At 36.0% G+C, this 16111-nt stretch overlaps 1 protein-coding gene across 16 annotated transcripts in view; it reads right to left on the bottom strand.

Moving 5' to 3' along the window:
• Positions 1-15792, bottom strand: part of LOC143233807 (set1/Ash2 histone methyltransferase complex subunit ASH2-like) — a 142926-nt gene extending 127134 nt beyond the window's left edge. For 5 of the 16 annotated variants that reach the window (XM_076470516.1, XM_076470512.1, XM_076470515.1 and 2 more), the window contains exons 1-3: positions 15708-15779; positions 1548-1687; positions 1077-1434 (exon numbers count right to left, since the gene is read on the bottom strand). In XM_076470516.1, the coding sequence (XP_076326631.1) occupies positions 1077-1434; positions 1548-1557 (368 nt within the window). In that variant the 5' untranslated portion in view covers positions 1558-1687; positions 15708-15779. Of the gene's footprint in view, positions 1-1076; positions 1435-1547; positions 1786-15707 lie in introns of all 16 variants that reach the window. The other 11 variants (XM_076470517.1, XM_076470513.1, XM_076470507.1 and 8 more) reach the window with 4 other exon arrangements.
• Between the last annotated feature and the right edge of the window lie 319 nt (positions 15793-16111).

A 16111-nucleotide genomic window follows, 5' to 3' on the forward strand; every position in this document is an offset into this window, starting at 1 on the left:
TACATCAAACCAATAATATCCACAGGCAGAAAAGAATAGGAAATAAAGTATAAGAGACCAGTGAAACAATGAACAGGAGGACAAAGATGGAAACAGATATAGAGTAAGGCACTGAAAAACCACACTGACATCCCAATCTGGAAGGACTGCCCAACAAGAAGGTCTATGAATCTGGAAGGAATGCAACTAAAGGAAGAAGATGAGGGAGGTAAACTGGGAAAAACCAAACATTTGGGATAAGACTGCTTGATAAACAATGATAGGCAAGACTGCAGTCCTATAATCAAATAGTCAAGTAAGGAAATCCATAATAAGAGGAACAGTGGGTCGAAAAGGGGAAAATCCTAGATTCAAAGATAAATAGGTGGAAGACATTCTAATTATGATGATTAACTGTAACTGAGACAAAATAAATGGAATGTGCTTAAAAAAAATCTATATCTCCTTGCCAAAGACCTAATAAATACCAGGCATAAAGACAGAGATTAGGAAAAGCAGGATGAATTACCAGTAATCAAAGTTGACATATAAGGGATGAAGTGAGAGGAATAGGCAAGGGAAGGGCAGTTTGTAGTCAAATTAGACAAGAAAACAAATAAGAAGCAATAAATGTACCATTTGGTCCAATCCAGGTTAACCATATCAACAACTTGGGCAAGATGAGAAACCAGGTAGCAGAAAAAAGAGGTAACTTGATATTGATGAAAGTGGTAGATGTATCCAGCTCAATACCCCACTGGGAACACAGCCATTAAAAAACCTGATGACTGAAAGACCACTCTGTAGGATAAATTGTGTCTGGTTTAGAAAGGCAATCTGCCACAAGGTTGAAAGCACCACAAACATTACACACAAGAAATTGTATTTCAAACATGTGAGCCAAAAAATATATACAATATATAAATTATTGTACAGCACAATAAATTACCACTATACAGTTATTTGTACTTTGTTTCATCCCTAAACATGTACAGCATATCAAAACTATGTTTGTGTACGTTTATACCCTGTCTGTTTTGACTGGTTGCCAAATTGAATTTTCATCTCACAAAAACACAATTCAATTATTAACTCACCAATAGCACTGCCCATCTCCACCTTCAGTAACTGTAGATGCTTGATCTGACACTGGTGCAGTTGTAGAGCTCAAGCTATCTTCAGCAAAACTTGGTTGGACAGGTAATAGTTCTGACTGTGATTCTTCATTTTCTTTTGGCTGATCCAAGATGCTTTTTTCTATAGTTCTCTGACTCAAATGTTCATTCCTATCTTGTACTTTTGCACTACTTTCATCCTTCTTCTTTGGTTCAGGAGTAGGAAACTCTTGTAGGGCATCATCATCCGTCAAGCCTGGAACACTTGATTGTCTGATTGATAAAGAATCTTGAGAAACTACTTGACCACCTCCTTCCATCTTTTTTAAGTTACAGAACTCTAGTAAATGTTAAGAAACAAGGTTTAGATACATGTAAGAGGAAAATATCAAAACGAATAACAGCAGTGTTAACATATCCCTAACCTTAATGTATTTTAAGATAAATACTTACCTCTCCACATCACTAAGAACTATTACCTTGGATGCAGTACCAAAAAGTTTCCTGTGTATCTCACTAGCTTTGAAGAAACTTCATCCCTACTTGTCAACATGTAAAGTCCCAGCCTATGATGTAATCATCACCAGAGCCCACTACAAATAAGAGGGTGAAAAATCCTTCATGTACAGTAACTCCTGTGGGAACTAGTACATGATCATAGACTCATTCTTCATTAGACAAATGACAGTCACTAAAAATGAAAAGGTGGAAGATGGTTGAGAGAAATAAGTATTTATTTCAAATATATTTTCAGGTAAAGAAAATGTTAACTTTAGAAATGTTACTTACTTATATCAACCATTAAAAACTAGAATTCAAGAACAAAAATTATGGTTGGTTAGTTTGGCATTTACTGGCACAAAGCAACAAGGCTATCTGCACCAAACAACCAGTTAAAAATTAAAAATAAAAGTAAAATTATTAAAATATGTAAAAAGTTATTGTGTTAAAACAAACCAAATGTCAATTTTCACATTAAAAACTTAAATAGAATTAAAAAAGCAGGACAAGTAAAATGTTATTGTGTTAAAACAAACCAAATGTCAATTTTCACATTAAAAACTTAAATAGAATTAAAAAAGCAAATGGCCCTTAAATATTTAAAAGTACAATTAAAGTGGACAATGTCCTCATCACCAATGATGCTGTCCAATGGCAGTGGTAACCCATATTAAAATCATGTCTGAAATGGTGCTGTCATAAAGAAGGCAAGAGAGTAAAATGTGGCTTATTGTGACCTGAGTGCTACACAAACAACATACTTGTGTATCAGTCCCAGAAAGAAGAAAACAATGAATTAAAAAACTGTGACCAATGAGTAGCCTAGCCAGGACAACTTCCTCATTCTGATTGTCATGAAAAAAAGAACAACAGAAGGTTTGATCTGGAAAAGCTTGTTATTAATCTGCTCATTCCAAGTTGGCAGCCAACTAGCACAGAGTCAAGCACTGAATACAAGACCAAAGTCCACATACAGGGTAGGCATAACTGTTATAACACTAGACCAGACAGACTTGGGTGCAGTGTCAGTAAGCTCATTCCCATGAATATCAGCAAGGATTAGTATCCAGAAAAATTGGAATGAAATGGATGAAAAAGAGGAATGGACCAGTGTTTTGAATATCAAGGAGAACAGGGTGAGAACTAACCCAAAAAGAGCTAAGCAAGTCAGTATAAATTGTACAGTTGATAGGTCAGAGATCTATAGTCCAGTTTTGATCGAATGAGAGCATGATAGATCTTTAGCACAGAAAATTAATCCACTTCCCAACAGGTGGAAGAGAAGATATGGAGGATGTTCAAGACCCTGGTATATTTAACACATAGTGGCCATGTGTGAAATGAAAATCAGCTTATGGTCAAATATAAGCCCCAAGAACTTTGTTTCAGGGACCAAAGGAAGCACAACTACACAGAGATGAAGCTTGGGACAGGTGAATACCCTGTTGCTGGGGAAGGGTCATGTAAACACTTTCAGAGAAGAAAAAAACTATTTGCTGTGGTCCACTTCAGTAAACGATTGAGGGCAGTCTGTAGCTGCCATTAAATAAAACATCAAGTTCAACAACTGATACAAAATGTGAAAGTCGCCAATATAAAGTCCATTTGAAACTGTAGGAGGGAGTCCTTGATGGCTTTAATCTTATAATAAAACGTGTGACACTCAAGACACAGCCTTGAAGGACTGCAAGTTCCTGTGGAAAAGAATGGAAAAGCATCAAACCCACATAGACTTGGAATCACCAGTCCATTTAAAAATGTTTAATAAAACTTGGCAAATGGTCATGCAACCCTTACGAGTGGAGATCTTACAGAATGCCATACCTCCACATAGTATTGTAACCTTATTCATTGTCAAAGAATACAGAAACGAAATGTTGCTTGAGAAAGGCTTCCCTTATTTATGTTTCAAGTTGATCGGGTGGGTCCTTCGTGGAACACTGTCCTCAAAACCCACATCATTTCTGCACAAAGAAACCTGCCAAAAGGTGACTGCAGGTTTCAGAAACATTTCCTGTAAGGAAAGACACATGGGACAGTAAGAATCAATCAAATCCTTAATGTCATCTATATTCAAATGGAAACCTCTATAGTTCCACTGTATCAATATAACCATTTTTATGCAGGTGGAGAACCGTTTTGTTTATGACCATGTCATTTTTCTTTATTAGAAGAAGCTCTTTTGACCTCCATGGATTCTTCCTTAGATCAAGTAAGCAGGTTTCTGTCAGTAGATGTAGAGTCCAGCGAGTGAGGTCAAGAACGAGTCATTTTTCAACATCTTGAGGCCAAGAAGAAGATGAATTCAAGGAAATGCCAGAAACCAGAGCAAAAGAAAGTAAATCCAGAAAGCCACTTGAAGGAATGGTGGGGACAGAGATAAGCATTAACATTGACTTATCAACTCTCTTAATCACAGAGGGCAAAAATGATTATTGGAGGCACAGAGTGATTTGTTTATACTCCTACTGTAGCAGTGGAACAGAGTGCAGCAGCATTTGTCCGAGATGAAGTGGTGGACAGTAACTTTTGAGCCTTGGGGTAAGAAATATTGTGAACTGTTTTCAAATCCTGTACCTCCTTTTCCTCCACCCTCCTAGGGCAAGAAAAAAAAAAAAAGAGAGCCACCACAATTAATACAATGAGGGTCCATTTCACACCTGTAGGCATCATGATCTTTGCCACTGCAATGAGCACACATCAAGGAACAATGACATAATGTTTTCGAGTAAACAAACTGCTGAAAATGGAAACACCAGCAAGGGTTCAGGAGCTATGACTGAACACCACAATCCAGATAACCTGCCTTGATGGTGACAGGAAAATGTGGTGAGGTAAATGTCAAAATTAGTACATTTATAGATAGCATTATTTCATCCTTCCCAAGTGGAGACACATTAAACTGCAGAAAAACTTTGGATGGACAAAGCAGCAAGGATCACTGAGGAATGTTCTTTAAATCCTTCTCAAAAATAATGCGTTGCAACAAATTAAAAGTAACATGGGGAGTAACCTCAATGAGTACATACCCAATGGATTTTGAATGCAAAAGGAGTTCACTGTGTTTTGGAGTGGATATTTTCACCAAGATGTCCCCAGAACGTAGCTTTCTGAGTGATATAGGAAAGCTAGCAAGCCCTTCTTGTCCTTTCTGAATATAAAATGAAGACATTTACCATAAAGATTTCTCTGATATGGCGCAAAGCAACTAGGCTATCTGCATCAAACATCTGCTAAAAAGTTAAAATTAGTGAAATTCGTAAAAGGAAATTAAGGTAAAACAAAACAAGGTTTAATATTTGAATTAAAAACATAAACAGCATTAAATCCAACTTTTTTAACCATGGAAGTGAAAAGACTTTTCATTTGGTTTAAGAACAATTCTTTTAGAAGCACAAAAAGATCTATCTGCACTCCCACTGTAGTACTGGAATGAAGTGCATCAGCATACGTTTGAGACAACGTGGTGGACAGCAACTTTTGGGCCTCAGGGTTAGTAATGTTTTGAATCATTTTCAAACACTGCACCTCTTTTTCTTCCAACCTTTTAGGGCAAAAATTAATGTAGGACAGGTGAGAGCTATTACAACTGATGCAATGAGGGTCTAATTCACTCTCATAGGCATCATGGTCCTTGCCACTATAATGAGCATACCCTCAAAGAACCAAGACATGATGTTTTCGAGTGATGTAGTGGAAGCTGCATCCACTTCAAGCAAGAAATATACTTTCCCAACTGCTGTCACTTGTTTTATTTATGTTTGTCATTATATTAGTAAAACAACGTGTTGCCAAGATAGGAAGTACACTAGAATATGTAGTGTGAACAAGGTTTAAGCAAACCTATTTTAGTCAAATATTTAAATGAGACAAGTGCTATTAATGGTAAATTAAAGGAGCCCTTATCTGTGTCCCAAGGTAAATCCAAGTCTAATCTTACTTGACATATCCACCAAGAATAGTAATATTATGATGGTGTGTCCTCATTACACCTCCAGGTAGCACTTCAGCACTACATTTGAAATGAGGGGTGTGCCCAACCAGTCTTACAAGTGAGAGGAAACCATCCACTCACAAAGGAAAATCTTTCCAACAGCTTCAGTCTAGGTAAGATTATTCATGCTACACTAGAAAATAGAGAAAGGATTTCACATAAGAAGGCACAATGGTGTGTGTGCACAGACCACTGTCATAAGGCATAACCACCAGGAACTGGGTTCTCACTAAGATACATCTGCAATGAATTACTATGACTAAGGGCAGCAATCACAAGTCAGGTGTAAGGGAATAATTATAAATAATGCTTTTTTTCTTTTACCAGAGGTGTGAAAATGGCCAGATCAATCACACAGATATAACACCAAAGAATTCTTGAAGAAAACAATATCATAATGGTAGGCAGTAGTGAATGGGATTAACACTACTCTTATTCCATGTTTTATGTGAATTTCATGTAAGTATTCCCTAAAAACTAAAACTGCCTGCTAGCTAGGATCTAAAGACACCAAATGTACTTCATGAAGTGTTTAGTTTTATGTCATTTTTCAAAAACATAACTTAATAGGTTGAGTCTACCCAGCATAAGCATGGAAAAAGACCCCTTTGTGCATTATTTACATAGTAAAGGTCAAGACAAAATGAGACAGCTGAACCAGCCACCCAAACAAGACAACTCTGAAAAAAGAAAGGAATTCAGAACATCAAAAGTCATGTTAGAAGAGACAAGTGCAGATCAAATGTCTATAGAATAGTGGAAAAGTAGGCCTTAGGAAGGTAACCTAAAAGCAAAATCCACCAAATACAGTGGAAAATATATGGGACCATAAACAATACTAAAAAATGGGCTGTCAATCAAACAAACAACCAGCAGGGAAGAATAAAATGAAACAAGTATGAAGCAAAACAGTATGTAGGAGAAAGCATCTGAAACTTTGTCATTTCCCTTCCAAGAAATGTACTGTGCATCTAGAATGAGGAAAAACCAACTGCGGTTCATGTGGGATAAAAGTATAACAAGCAGCCAAGCCATAAATCTTCAAAAAAAAGAAAAGATATAAAAGATGGTGGTAAAACTCTAAAGAGGGGTTAATGAATTATCGTCTGGTGTTCCAATCAGGCAAGATGGATAATATAATACATAAAATTCCTGAGAAATTGCCTGAATAACACAGAAGTCTTTGGTAAAGAGAGAGTAAAGGCATATTAGGAGGAAAAATACAGCTCCAACTGGACCATAATCAAGGTGTAGCACCATAAACAATGCACCTCCAATCCTGAAATAAAACAGGATGATAGAAAGTAAAAAGAAGACTATGAACTAAAGAGAGTTCAATCCATGAGGTTACATAGAATAAGAAACCAAATGGAGCCCCCTTGTCTAAAAACAGGAAAGCAGTAAGGCAACCCAACACGTACATCCCCAAAACAAAGAAACCATGGTTAGAAGAATGCAACAGACTAAAGTGAGAGTAAGGTAGGAAACAGTTATATATGAATAAATCCTCTGAAAGATGAGAAAGAATGGACTGAAAGAAGTTAGGTAAGTAAGAGATGAAGACAAGTAGAAAGAAAGTGAAAGAGAAGGGAAATAAAGGAAAAAAGGAAGATATCTAAGCAGAAAGAAGCAATACAAATGATGGAAGCTAATGCAATAAGGTGTCCTAAGCTACATCATAAGACAAAAAGGAGAAAAACAAAGAAAACACATAGTGAGCAATCTAATTAGTGAAAGATGAAGGTGGAATTACCTGGTTTTTGATAAGAATAAAGCAGTAGTAAGTGATATCTGTTTAGGAATGTCAGACCTTGAGAAATGCAAGGAATATGGGTACAAGAATTTGTAATCTAAATGACACTGAAAAAGCCCTTTTTTTTTAAAGACTATCAAACCAAAATCATGATTTTTCCAAGCATTTTTAAGTCCTAGATATTAGTTTGGCATATTTCCAAACTTTTCGTGACTTCCCTAGGGTAGGAGGAGGGTCTCCATCATCTCAGACAGAGCAATTTTGCAAACTCACTACACAACCAACACCAAGCCACCCAGGAAACCAATATCTAGGTGATGGTAGGAAGAGGAAATACAAAATGGTGGTTCACTCAAATCCAAAAACCAGGTGACACTGGGATTCTATTCTTCCATTCAAGGTAAGACATGGGTTCCCTACCAACCACATGTGAGAGGACTTATGTTGACTGGTTGAATTCTAAATCAACATCAAACCACTTGGAAAGAGAATGAGTAAAAGCATGGAGAATGGCACTGAGGTCTCAGTCTGGATAAGATGTAAATGTAAATAAAAGGTATAAAACAAAAGTGAAAGGAATAGAGAAAAACACTCAATAGGAATAGGAAAAAATGGTTGGTATTAGGCAAGGCCTTTCTATAACCAGCAATGTTAGACATTCAAAAGGAATTCTCAAAGAACAAGGTACAAATTCAGAAACATAAAGAACATTTGAAAAAAGACAAAATCATGGCACAAAGACCATTGGCAAAAATAAAATAAAAAAGCCATTTTCTCTGATACACCATCAAGGAAGAAAAATAGAAGGAATAGAAAAGAATACAAGTTACTCGTGTAAAAATCTAGACCACCTCGCAAAGGATCAGACAACTACCACACCTAAAGCTGGAATATGGTGGTGGTGTGATGACACACTGGTGGCCAAGGTTATCAAAATAGGGAGAGGGATAGTGGAAGTTAGTTGATTAGTTTGGTATTTTATGGTATAAAGCAACTAGGCTATCTGTGCCAAACATCCAGTAAAAAGTTAAAATTAGTAAAATTAATAAAAGGAAATTAGAGTAAAACAAGACAAGTTTAATTTTTGAATTGAAAAACCATAAATAGCACTAAATACAATTTAGCAAGAGAAAACTACAGTAATACAAGTTGTAAAGGGCTTTCTGTAGCACAATGGGAATTATCATAACTGGCCAGAGTGACTAACGGGTAAGTTCAAAAATCAGCATTAGTCATCTGAAGTTGGCCTTTCCAGAACTGGTTTCAAGTTATTTGATGTTAAGGCCACTTTCAGAAAGTAAAGTAAAACAAGTTTTAAAAGACTTGTAACAAAATTTTAATTATTATAACTAGCCAAGATACCTAACTGGTAGTTCAAACAGCAGTGTTAGTCATTTGAAGTTGGTCGTCCCAGTCCTGGTTTCGAGTTATTTGATGTTACGACTATTTTCTAATTTCAAATTAAACTAGACGTACTTTCATTCTTAAAAGTAAATCACATTAAAAAATGTCTAATGTATAAATTAAAACAAACTTAAATAACATTAAAAAGATTAATGCCCTTTAAAAAACTAAAAACATTTCTAAGGTGGACATGTCATCATCACCAATAGCACTAACGTTATGGGTAAACCTTCGGACAGAACATGTTTAAAACGGTGCTATTGTTGAAAATTGTAATGACGGCAAGACAGTAAAATGTGGCTTCTTGTGACATGAGTGTTATACAGACAACACATTGGTGCATCAGTCCCAGATAAAAGAAAATGATCAATTACAAACTGTGACCAATGTGTGATCTCATTACAACAACTTCCTCTTTCCAATCCTTATGGAAGCAAGACAGCCAAAGTCCAACAAAGGGTTTTATTAGGAAAAGCTTATTTTCATGTTTTGAAAGTCTTCCACCTTTCGTCTTCAAGTGGAAAGGCGAAAGACTTTAAAAATGTCGTCCTCTACACTTGTGTCTCTACAATAGGCAGTTACCATCCATTCTACAAAGTTTCATTGTGAATACTCTACCTCAACAATCTATCAAATACATCTTTTTTCTATACTGTTTTTATTTGTGGGAGGTCTATCAACCTCCATGGATCCTACCCTGGGTTGATTGAACAGGATTCTAACAACTGAGGATGTGAACAAATGATCATTTTGCATCTTGGGGTGGGAGAAGAAAATGTATCTGAGGTAGGCCTGTACCCAGAACCAAAGGAAGTGAATCTTGAGATTTGCTGGAATGTATGTAAGGGAAAGAGATGGGTATTGAAGCTGATTCCTTAACTTTTTTAACTATGGAGGTCAAAAGACTTTTCATTTGGTTTGAGAATGATTCTTTTGAAGGCACAGAGATATCTGTCTGCACTCCCACTTTGGTGGTGGAACGAAGTGCAGCAGCATACGTCCAAGATGAAGTGGTGGACAGCAACTTTTGAACCTCAAGGTAAGTAATGTTATGAATCATTTTCAAACACTGCACCTCTTTTTCTTCTAACCATTTAGGGGAATAACAAAACTAAGATGAGTGAGAGCCATTGCAATTGATGCAATTAGGGTCCATTTCACACTCATAGGCATCGTGGTCCTTGCCGTCACAACAAGCACGTCAAGGAACCACAACATGATGTCTTCGAGTGACTGAACCACTGATACTGGAAACATTTGAGAGGGTGTGGAATGTATGGCCGTACCCTCCAATTAAGATAACCTGCCCTGATGGTGGCAAGTGGTCATGGTGATGTAAATGTCAGAATGAGAAAATTGGCCAGCATCATAATTCCATCTTCGCGAGTGGAGATATGCCTCACTGCAGAAACTCCTTGAATGAAGAAACCAGCAAGAATCTCTGACTTGGGGATGTTTTTCAAATCCCTCTAAAGTCTAAACAATAACTCCTTGTGAATGAATTCAAAGTAGCATAAGGTGTAACCTCAATAAGTATATCCCTAATTGCCTTTGAATGTGAGAGTAGTTCACTGTGTTGAAATGTGGATGTTTCCACCAATATGTCACCAGAGCAAAGCTTTGGAGAGTCAGCAAGTCCCTCTAGTCCAGTGGTTCCCAATCTTTTTTATGCCCTGCACCCCTAAAAAATTTTAACATGTTCTGACACCCCTCACAGTAATTATTTATTTAAAAATAAAGGTGAAGGTGGCCAAAACAAATGTTATCTCGCACCCCTGATTGGGAACCACTGCTCTAGTCCCTTCTGAATGAAAAAGGGGAGACATCTGCCTTAAAGGTTTGTCTGAAAGAGAATGTAGTATAAGAAAATGAGGTACAAGTGTTGAAGAAGTTGAAGATTGCTGTTCAGAATCTTCAAGACATGATCATGTAGTTATGGACTGTTGTTTTTTTTATAATTTTATTTTGGTTGGGGGATCCATAATAAAGAAAGAGTATTTCAGTGCCCACTGACCCTACCTACCATGGAACCCTATGAGGGAACTAACTACAATGCCAAACACGACACTGCAGCAATGCCATGGTTTTGTGAGCACTATACCCAAACACCAGCATCAGATATAATGTCCACAACACCTGCTGAGTACATCCAACACTGGTACTTGTTTGACCCTAGATCAAGAAGACCAACCGACTGATACAAGGAGGGCCACCCCAAGGCTGCCTATCTGCAGAAATTCAAGACCAAAGTGGTGTGTTTAGGTTGGACCCCTCAACCACTAGGATCCTCTAATCCCCTTTATGGGTCACCATGCATGGCAAACACGTAGGTGGATGTTTAGATTCCAGAGGAGGTAAACTGAAAGAACAAAACCTTCCCTGGGAGGTCCCCTCACCACGTACAGAATGAAGGAGAGTAAGGACAATAAATCAAGGTTTAGCAGAGCAAAAGTGTGATGAGAAGAACCTAGAGTAGAATGGACCAAAAAACCACTCTATAGAGAGAATCTTGTGGAGATAAGGTAATTAGTCTACAACAAGATTCAGAGCAAGTAGCACGATACTTCAATAAGCTAGTGTGATGTGAATGGGCTCAATAAAAGTGCTAACACATCAAAGGCAGGAAATGATCCAGATTCTGCCAAACAGCAAGATATTCTAGCATATTGATGTGCATAGTCAACTTTATCAAAGACCAATGACCCACATTTTCTTGTATATTCATAATTGTTCCCCAGTCTGTCAGAGTAGCATCTGTAAAAAGAAGAAACTTCAAATAGGTTGTAGAAATAGAGTCACTGTCATGATGTTTCCTGTGTTAAGCCACAAAACTAAACTGAGATGCAGTGAGAGAGGGAGACCAAATCATCACCAAAGGGAAAGAGCTTCAACATAAGCCCAAGTCTCCAAAATAGAAAAAGACAACAAAAAAAACTCATGTACATTAAGAGGAGATTTAGCCTTGACAGGTAACAGCTTCATCACTCACAAAGGAAGTACAGAAAGCTGAGACAGGAGTTGAAAAATATTCCCAATTTATTAAGGTATTGGGTTGGGATAAGAAATGGTTTCTCCAACTTAACAAGTCAACCAAACAGCCATTTTTTCAAAAAATCAATTGGGTCTGTTGTCTATGTTATGATAAAACATCATACTGTAAGAATGAACAGTTCATGTAAAATACTTAGGGTGCAAATTTGATATCAAATGGCAAAGTGTAAAATTGAGAAACCAACCCTCATGGACAAATGTAATGCCTCAATGTTGGGGAAATAGGGATGTGAAGACAAGCATCCATGATATCCCCCTTTGTCATCCTAAAATAAAGAACTCTATGGGAAAATGGGGAAGGTTAATGAAACAGATGAGAATGGAAAGATCTATAACAGGACATCAATTTCTGATTTTCATGAAACTATGAACAACCTGGGATAGAAGTCTGGAGAATAATGATTGATATGTTCTATATAATCCTTGGGAAAAAGAATCTGAACCATTCTGAGGAAATGCTGGCAAGAAATAGGATACAGAAGAGGAGAGGAGGAAATGGTACATATGGATAATTGAGTAAATTTGAAAAAAGAAAAGGGTTAGACCTAATAACTCCTGATGCACCCATAAATGCACAAGTGTGGAAAAACAATCACCATGCCATAACCTATGGGATAGTCACAGATAGCACTGATGGCAAGGGTCCACTTATGAGTAATTTGGTGACTAGCCCCTAGGACCTGGTAAAAATGAACACGTGCAAGCAAAAGCTGCAATAGAGTAGGGAAAAAGAGAAAAAATGTAAGGAGTGTTAATGAGCAATGGACCATTCTGTGTAAAAACAGGGTCCCATAAATAAGGCAAGGATGGAAGCACATTAGTTAACAACATACCCCTTACCCAGGAAATCCCAGCAATGGAGGATCCATGTTTGAAGAAAGAGGGGGCAAGAAAGACAATTTTGCCAACATGGGATATAGAAGAGAGTGAATATCCCACAAAACCCCTACAGAGAAGCTGTGGATAGCCTCAGGCAGGGGATGGATGGAGAAAAAGTATCTCAGGATAGTAGAGAAAGAAAAATTAAGGTAGGAAAATTGGGGTTAGGTAAATCTCTCAGAGGTCCCAGGGTCAGCACCCCAAACCTGGATCAAAGACTAAGTTTTGAGTGCCAAAAAATAGAAGTTTTTGGAAGTTGCCAAAGAGTGTATGACAACAGTGATGTAAATTTTAAATATCTCACTACTTTCCAATGGGGATGTCAATTATTTGAATTGTGCAAGTCACTATTGGCTATACTGCTATAAATTGAAAGTGGATAAGCAAGTATATACAAACATTTTCAAAATTATTAACCTATTGGAAAGCTATAGTACATTCCATTTCATTACTTGACAGTCCCATTATTTATGAATATGCATAGTTCCAAGAGAATACTTCAAAGTTAATTGTTGCTTGACAAACGTGACTGCTGATTGGTTGGATTACTTCTAACAGAGAAAAACCAGATATTTGGGGTTTTTCATGCCAGAAATAAATGGCTGAAAAACCAAAATCAAGAAGGTGGGCAACTGTCATAACATGCTGCCCATTGCACCTGTAACTAACAAGAGAGAATATACATCTTTATTGTAAGCAAATGATCATGTTTCATGATTTTAGACAAATGTCAAAAGCGACACAGCATAAGTGCCATGATTTGACATGCATTCAATAAGACCATGTGTACTAAGCCAAGAAATGATACATATTAGATAATTCCACCAGCACAATATGCGTCTTGTTTATTATAATGCATTGAAGTTATCATTTCTTTTTCTTTTTTTCAAGGTTGAGAAGTTGATCATTATGCACATGATAAAGATACACTTAGTATTTATTAACCAGACCAATTTTAAAACTCCTCTCTTTACAAACAAAAACTTTCAAATGCTGTCACTTCATTTGACATTTGATTGAAATACTTCATTTTGTTTAAAAAGTGATTTAGTTCAAAATATGTAGTTACAGCAAAAGTCTTTAAACTTATGGCTGAAGTGAATGATGAATTTAGACAATGAGCCTCCACAACTTGTTTGTTTCCCAATGGACACACAAAATTACGTATTGATCATGTATTTGCCACAGGGTCAAGCAGGATAGTCAGAGCTCCCAACATTAAACTTCAGGGCCTTTAGACTTATGACATTTCTAAAAATGACTTAAACACAAATTCAAAAATGTTAAAATGACAGTAAGGGCATTTGAATTCAGCTTTTTTTCAGTTTTCTGATATGATGCATGACCTGATGATCTTGTTTACAATGGGGTTAGAAGTTAAAAATCTACTGAATTAGTATAGTTAATTTTTAGAAAGAAATAGTTACAATGTCAATGAAGTTCAAGCAGAATGGAGAATGCTTAAAACATTATGCAAAGACAAGTGTATTGTAAACTAGTTTATAACACGTAATGCTAATGAAAACAAAATTGCATTTATCTCAAAATTCTTCCACAATTAGCGAAAATCATGCTTGTAGTGTCTATATCCAATATGAATGGTGACTTTTTGCACAAAGCTAAATGCAATCTAATTATTTCACTTAATATGGCTGCAAATAAAGATCTCATGAGAATCAGTGCAGAGTCTCCTCCACTTGAACTGCTTGATCCCAGAGCCTTATGTAAAGTACTTACTTTGCTCAAGTAAAAGAAGGAAAAAACTAATATTCCTAGACAAACAATGGAGACACATATTAACTTATGGTGACACTGGCTCAGACTGTGCTGAAGAAAAGATTTGTTAGTTATATATAGTTCAATGTTCAAAAATTTTTTGTAATTACTAGTATAGTACTGATCAAAGTTTGCCTCTATCAGTACATACTAAAGGTGAAGAATAATTCAGTAACATGAACAAGTATTTTTATGTTATGTTGTCTTATATAGTAACTGAATCATTTATAGTGTTAATTTATCAGTATCATCCTATGGTATATTCAGCCTCAAAAAAGATCTATGAAAAATACATACACAATTTACACATTTATTTTGTTTTCTTAATTCTCTGTTCTTAGTACTGTCTTATGTATTGCAAAATAAAAACAATTTAATAAAAAATATAATTTTAACAAGTGTAAGTAACTTATAATTTCATGATCAATAAGCAAAAATAAAGAACTGTTTAGATAATGTTTTCTAAAGAAAATTGAAAGAAAAGAGTATGAAGATGTGATCTTATTGAACTTGAAGTTCCCATATTTATCAACCCTTCAAGTAGATCAATAACATAAACATTTCTGATTTCCTTGTGTTCTTTTCTAAAAAATTAGAAACCACAAGTTTGTATGCATCTTCCCATGGACCCAACAAACTTTCATGCCACATTTGGTGAAGATCTGTCAATATGGGGAAAGTAGTAGTAATAAACCCCAAAACACCCATAACTATAAAATGCAAAATTAAATGTTTCTATGGACCCAACAAACATCTTTAACGAACATGGTGAAAATTTACTCTCAAAGGTCAGGTACCTAATAACATGAAACGTCCACAAAAACGCAAAATGAAAATCTGTATACACTTCTGTGGACCTAATGAACCTCCATATCAATTTTAGTGAAGATCTATCTACACTGTGCTCTGCAAAGTAGTCACCTGCACAGATAACAGACACTATTAATGGTGACTAGCTTATTAAAATTAGTTTTCCACAGCACTATCATTTATACTAGTTGTAATTATACTATGGTAAAAGAAAATTAGACTATAAAAGCAACAATTTAGTTTTAAAATGTCTTAAATACGTAAAGTATGAGTGGGCATCATACGTTTTTCCTAGAAAATAGTAAAAAGAAATACTAAAATTAAAAAACAGTAAAATGTAAAGATGTATTTAAATCCTAATTTCCTTCAGGGTGGATATACAAGGACACCCTTGACGACTCAAATGAAAAAGTATACCAAAGAGACAAGAAAAAAATAAACTTACTAAATTAATCCACGGCGTCAAAAACAACCGCCATAATTTGTGCAAAATATTTGAGTGTAGTGACATCTGGTGAATCATTTAGTAGAAAGGAAGGTGTTATTCAAAAGGAGCATGAAAACACCAATAGACAACGAAGAAATTTTTAAAAATACGTAGAGACACATTTAAAATGTTTAAAGTTGTTGTCTTCTTTGTCACCAAGTTAGATAACTGGCTATTTGACCTCTATACACAGAGGAGAATTGAACCCTGCATTTTAGCGTTGTGAGTCTAAAAAAAAGATCGGGGAACAGGTATTAATAACAATTAAAGCTAAACACTCAGGACAAAAATATGACTTAAATCTGTCCGCATGCTTAAAGTTGAATGGCTCAGTAATAGAGTTTTTATTAATACTTGCCGTA

Source organism: Tachypleus tridentatus, chromosome 12 (assembly GCF_004210375.1).
Source record: "Tachypleus tridentatus isolate NWPU-2018 chromosome 12, ASM421037v1, whole genome shotgun sequence".
NCBI classification, from domain to species: Eukaryota; Metazoa; Arthropoda; class Merostomata; order Xiphosura; family Limulidae; genus Tachypleus; species Tachypleus tridentatus.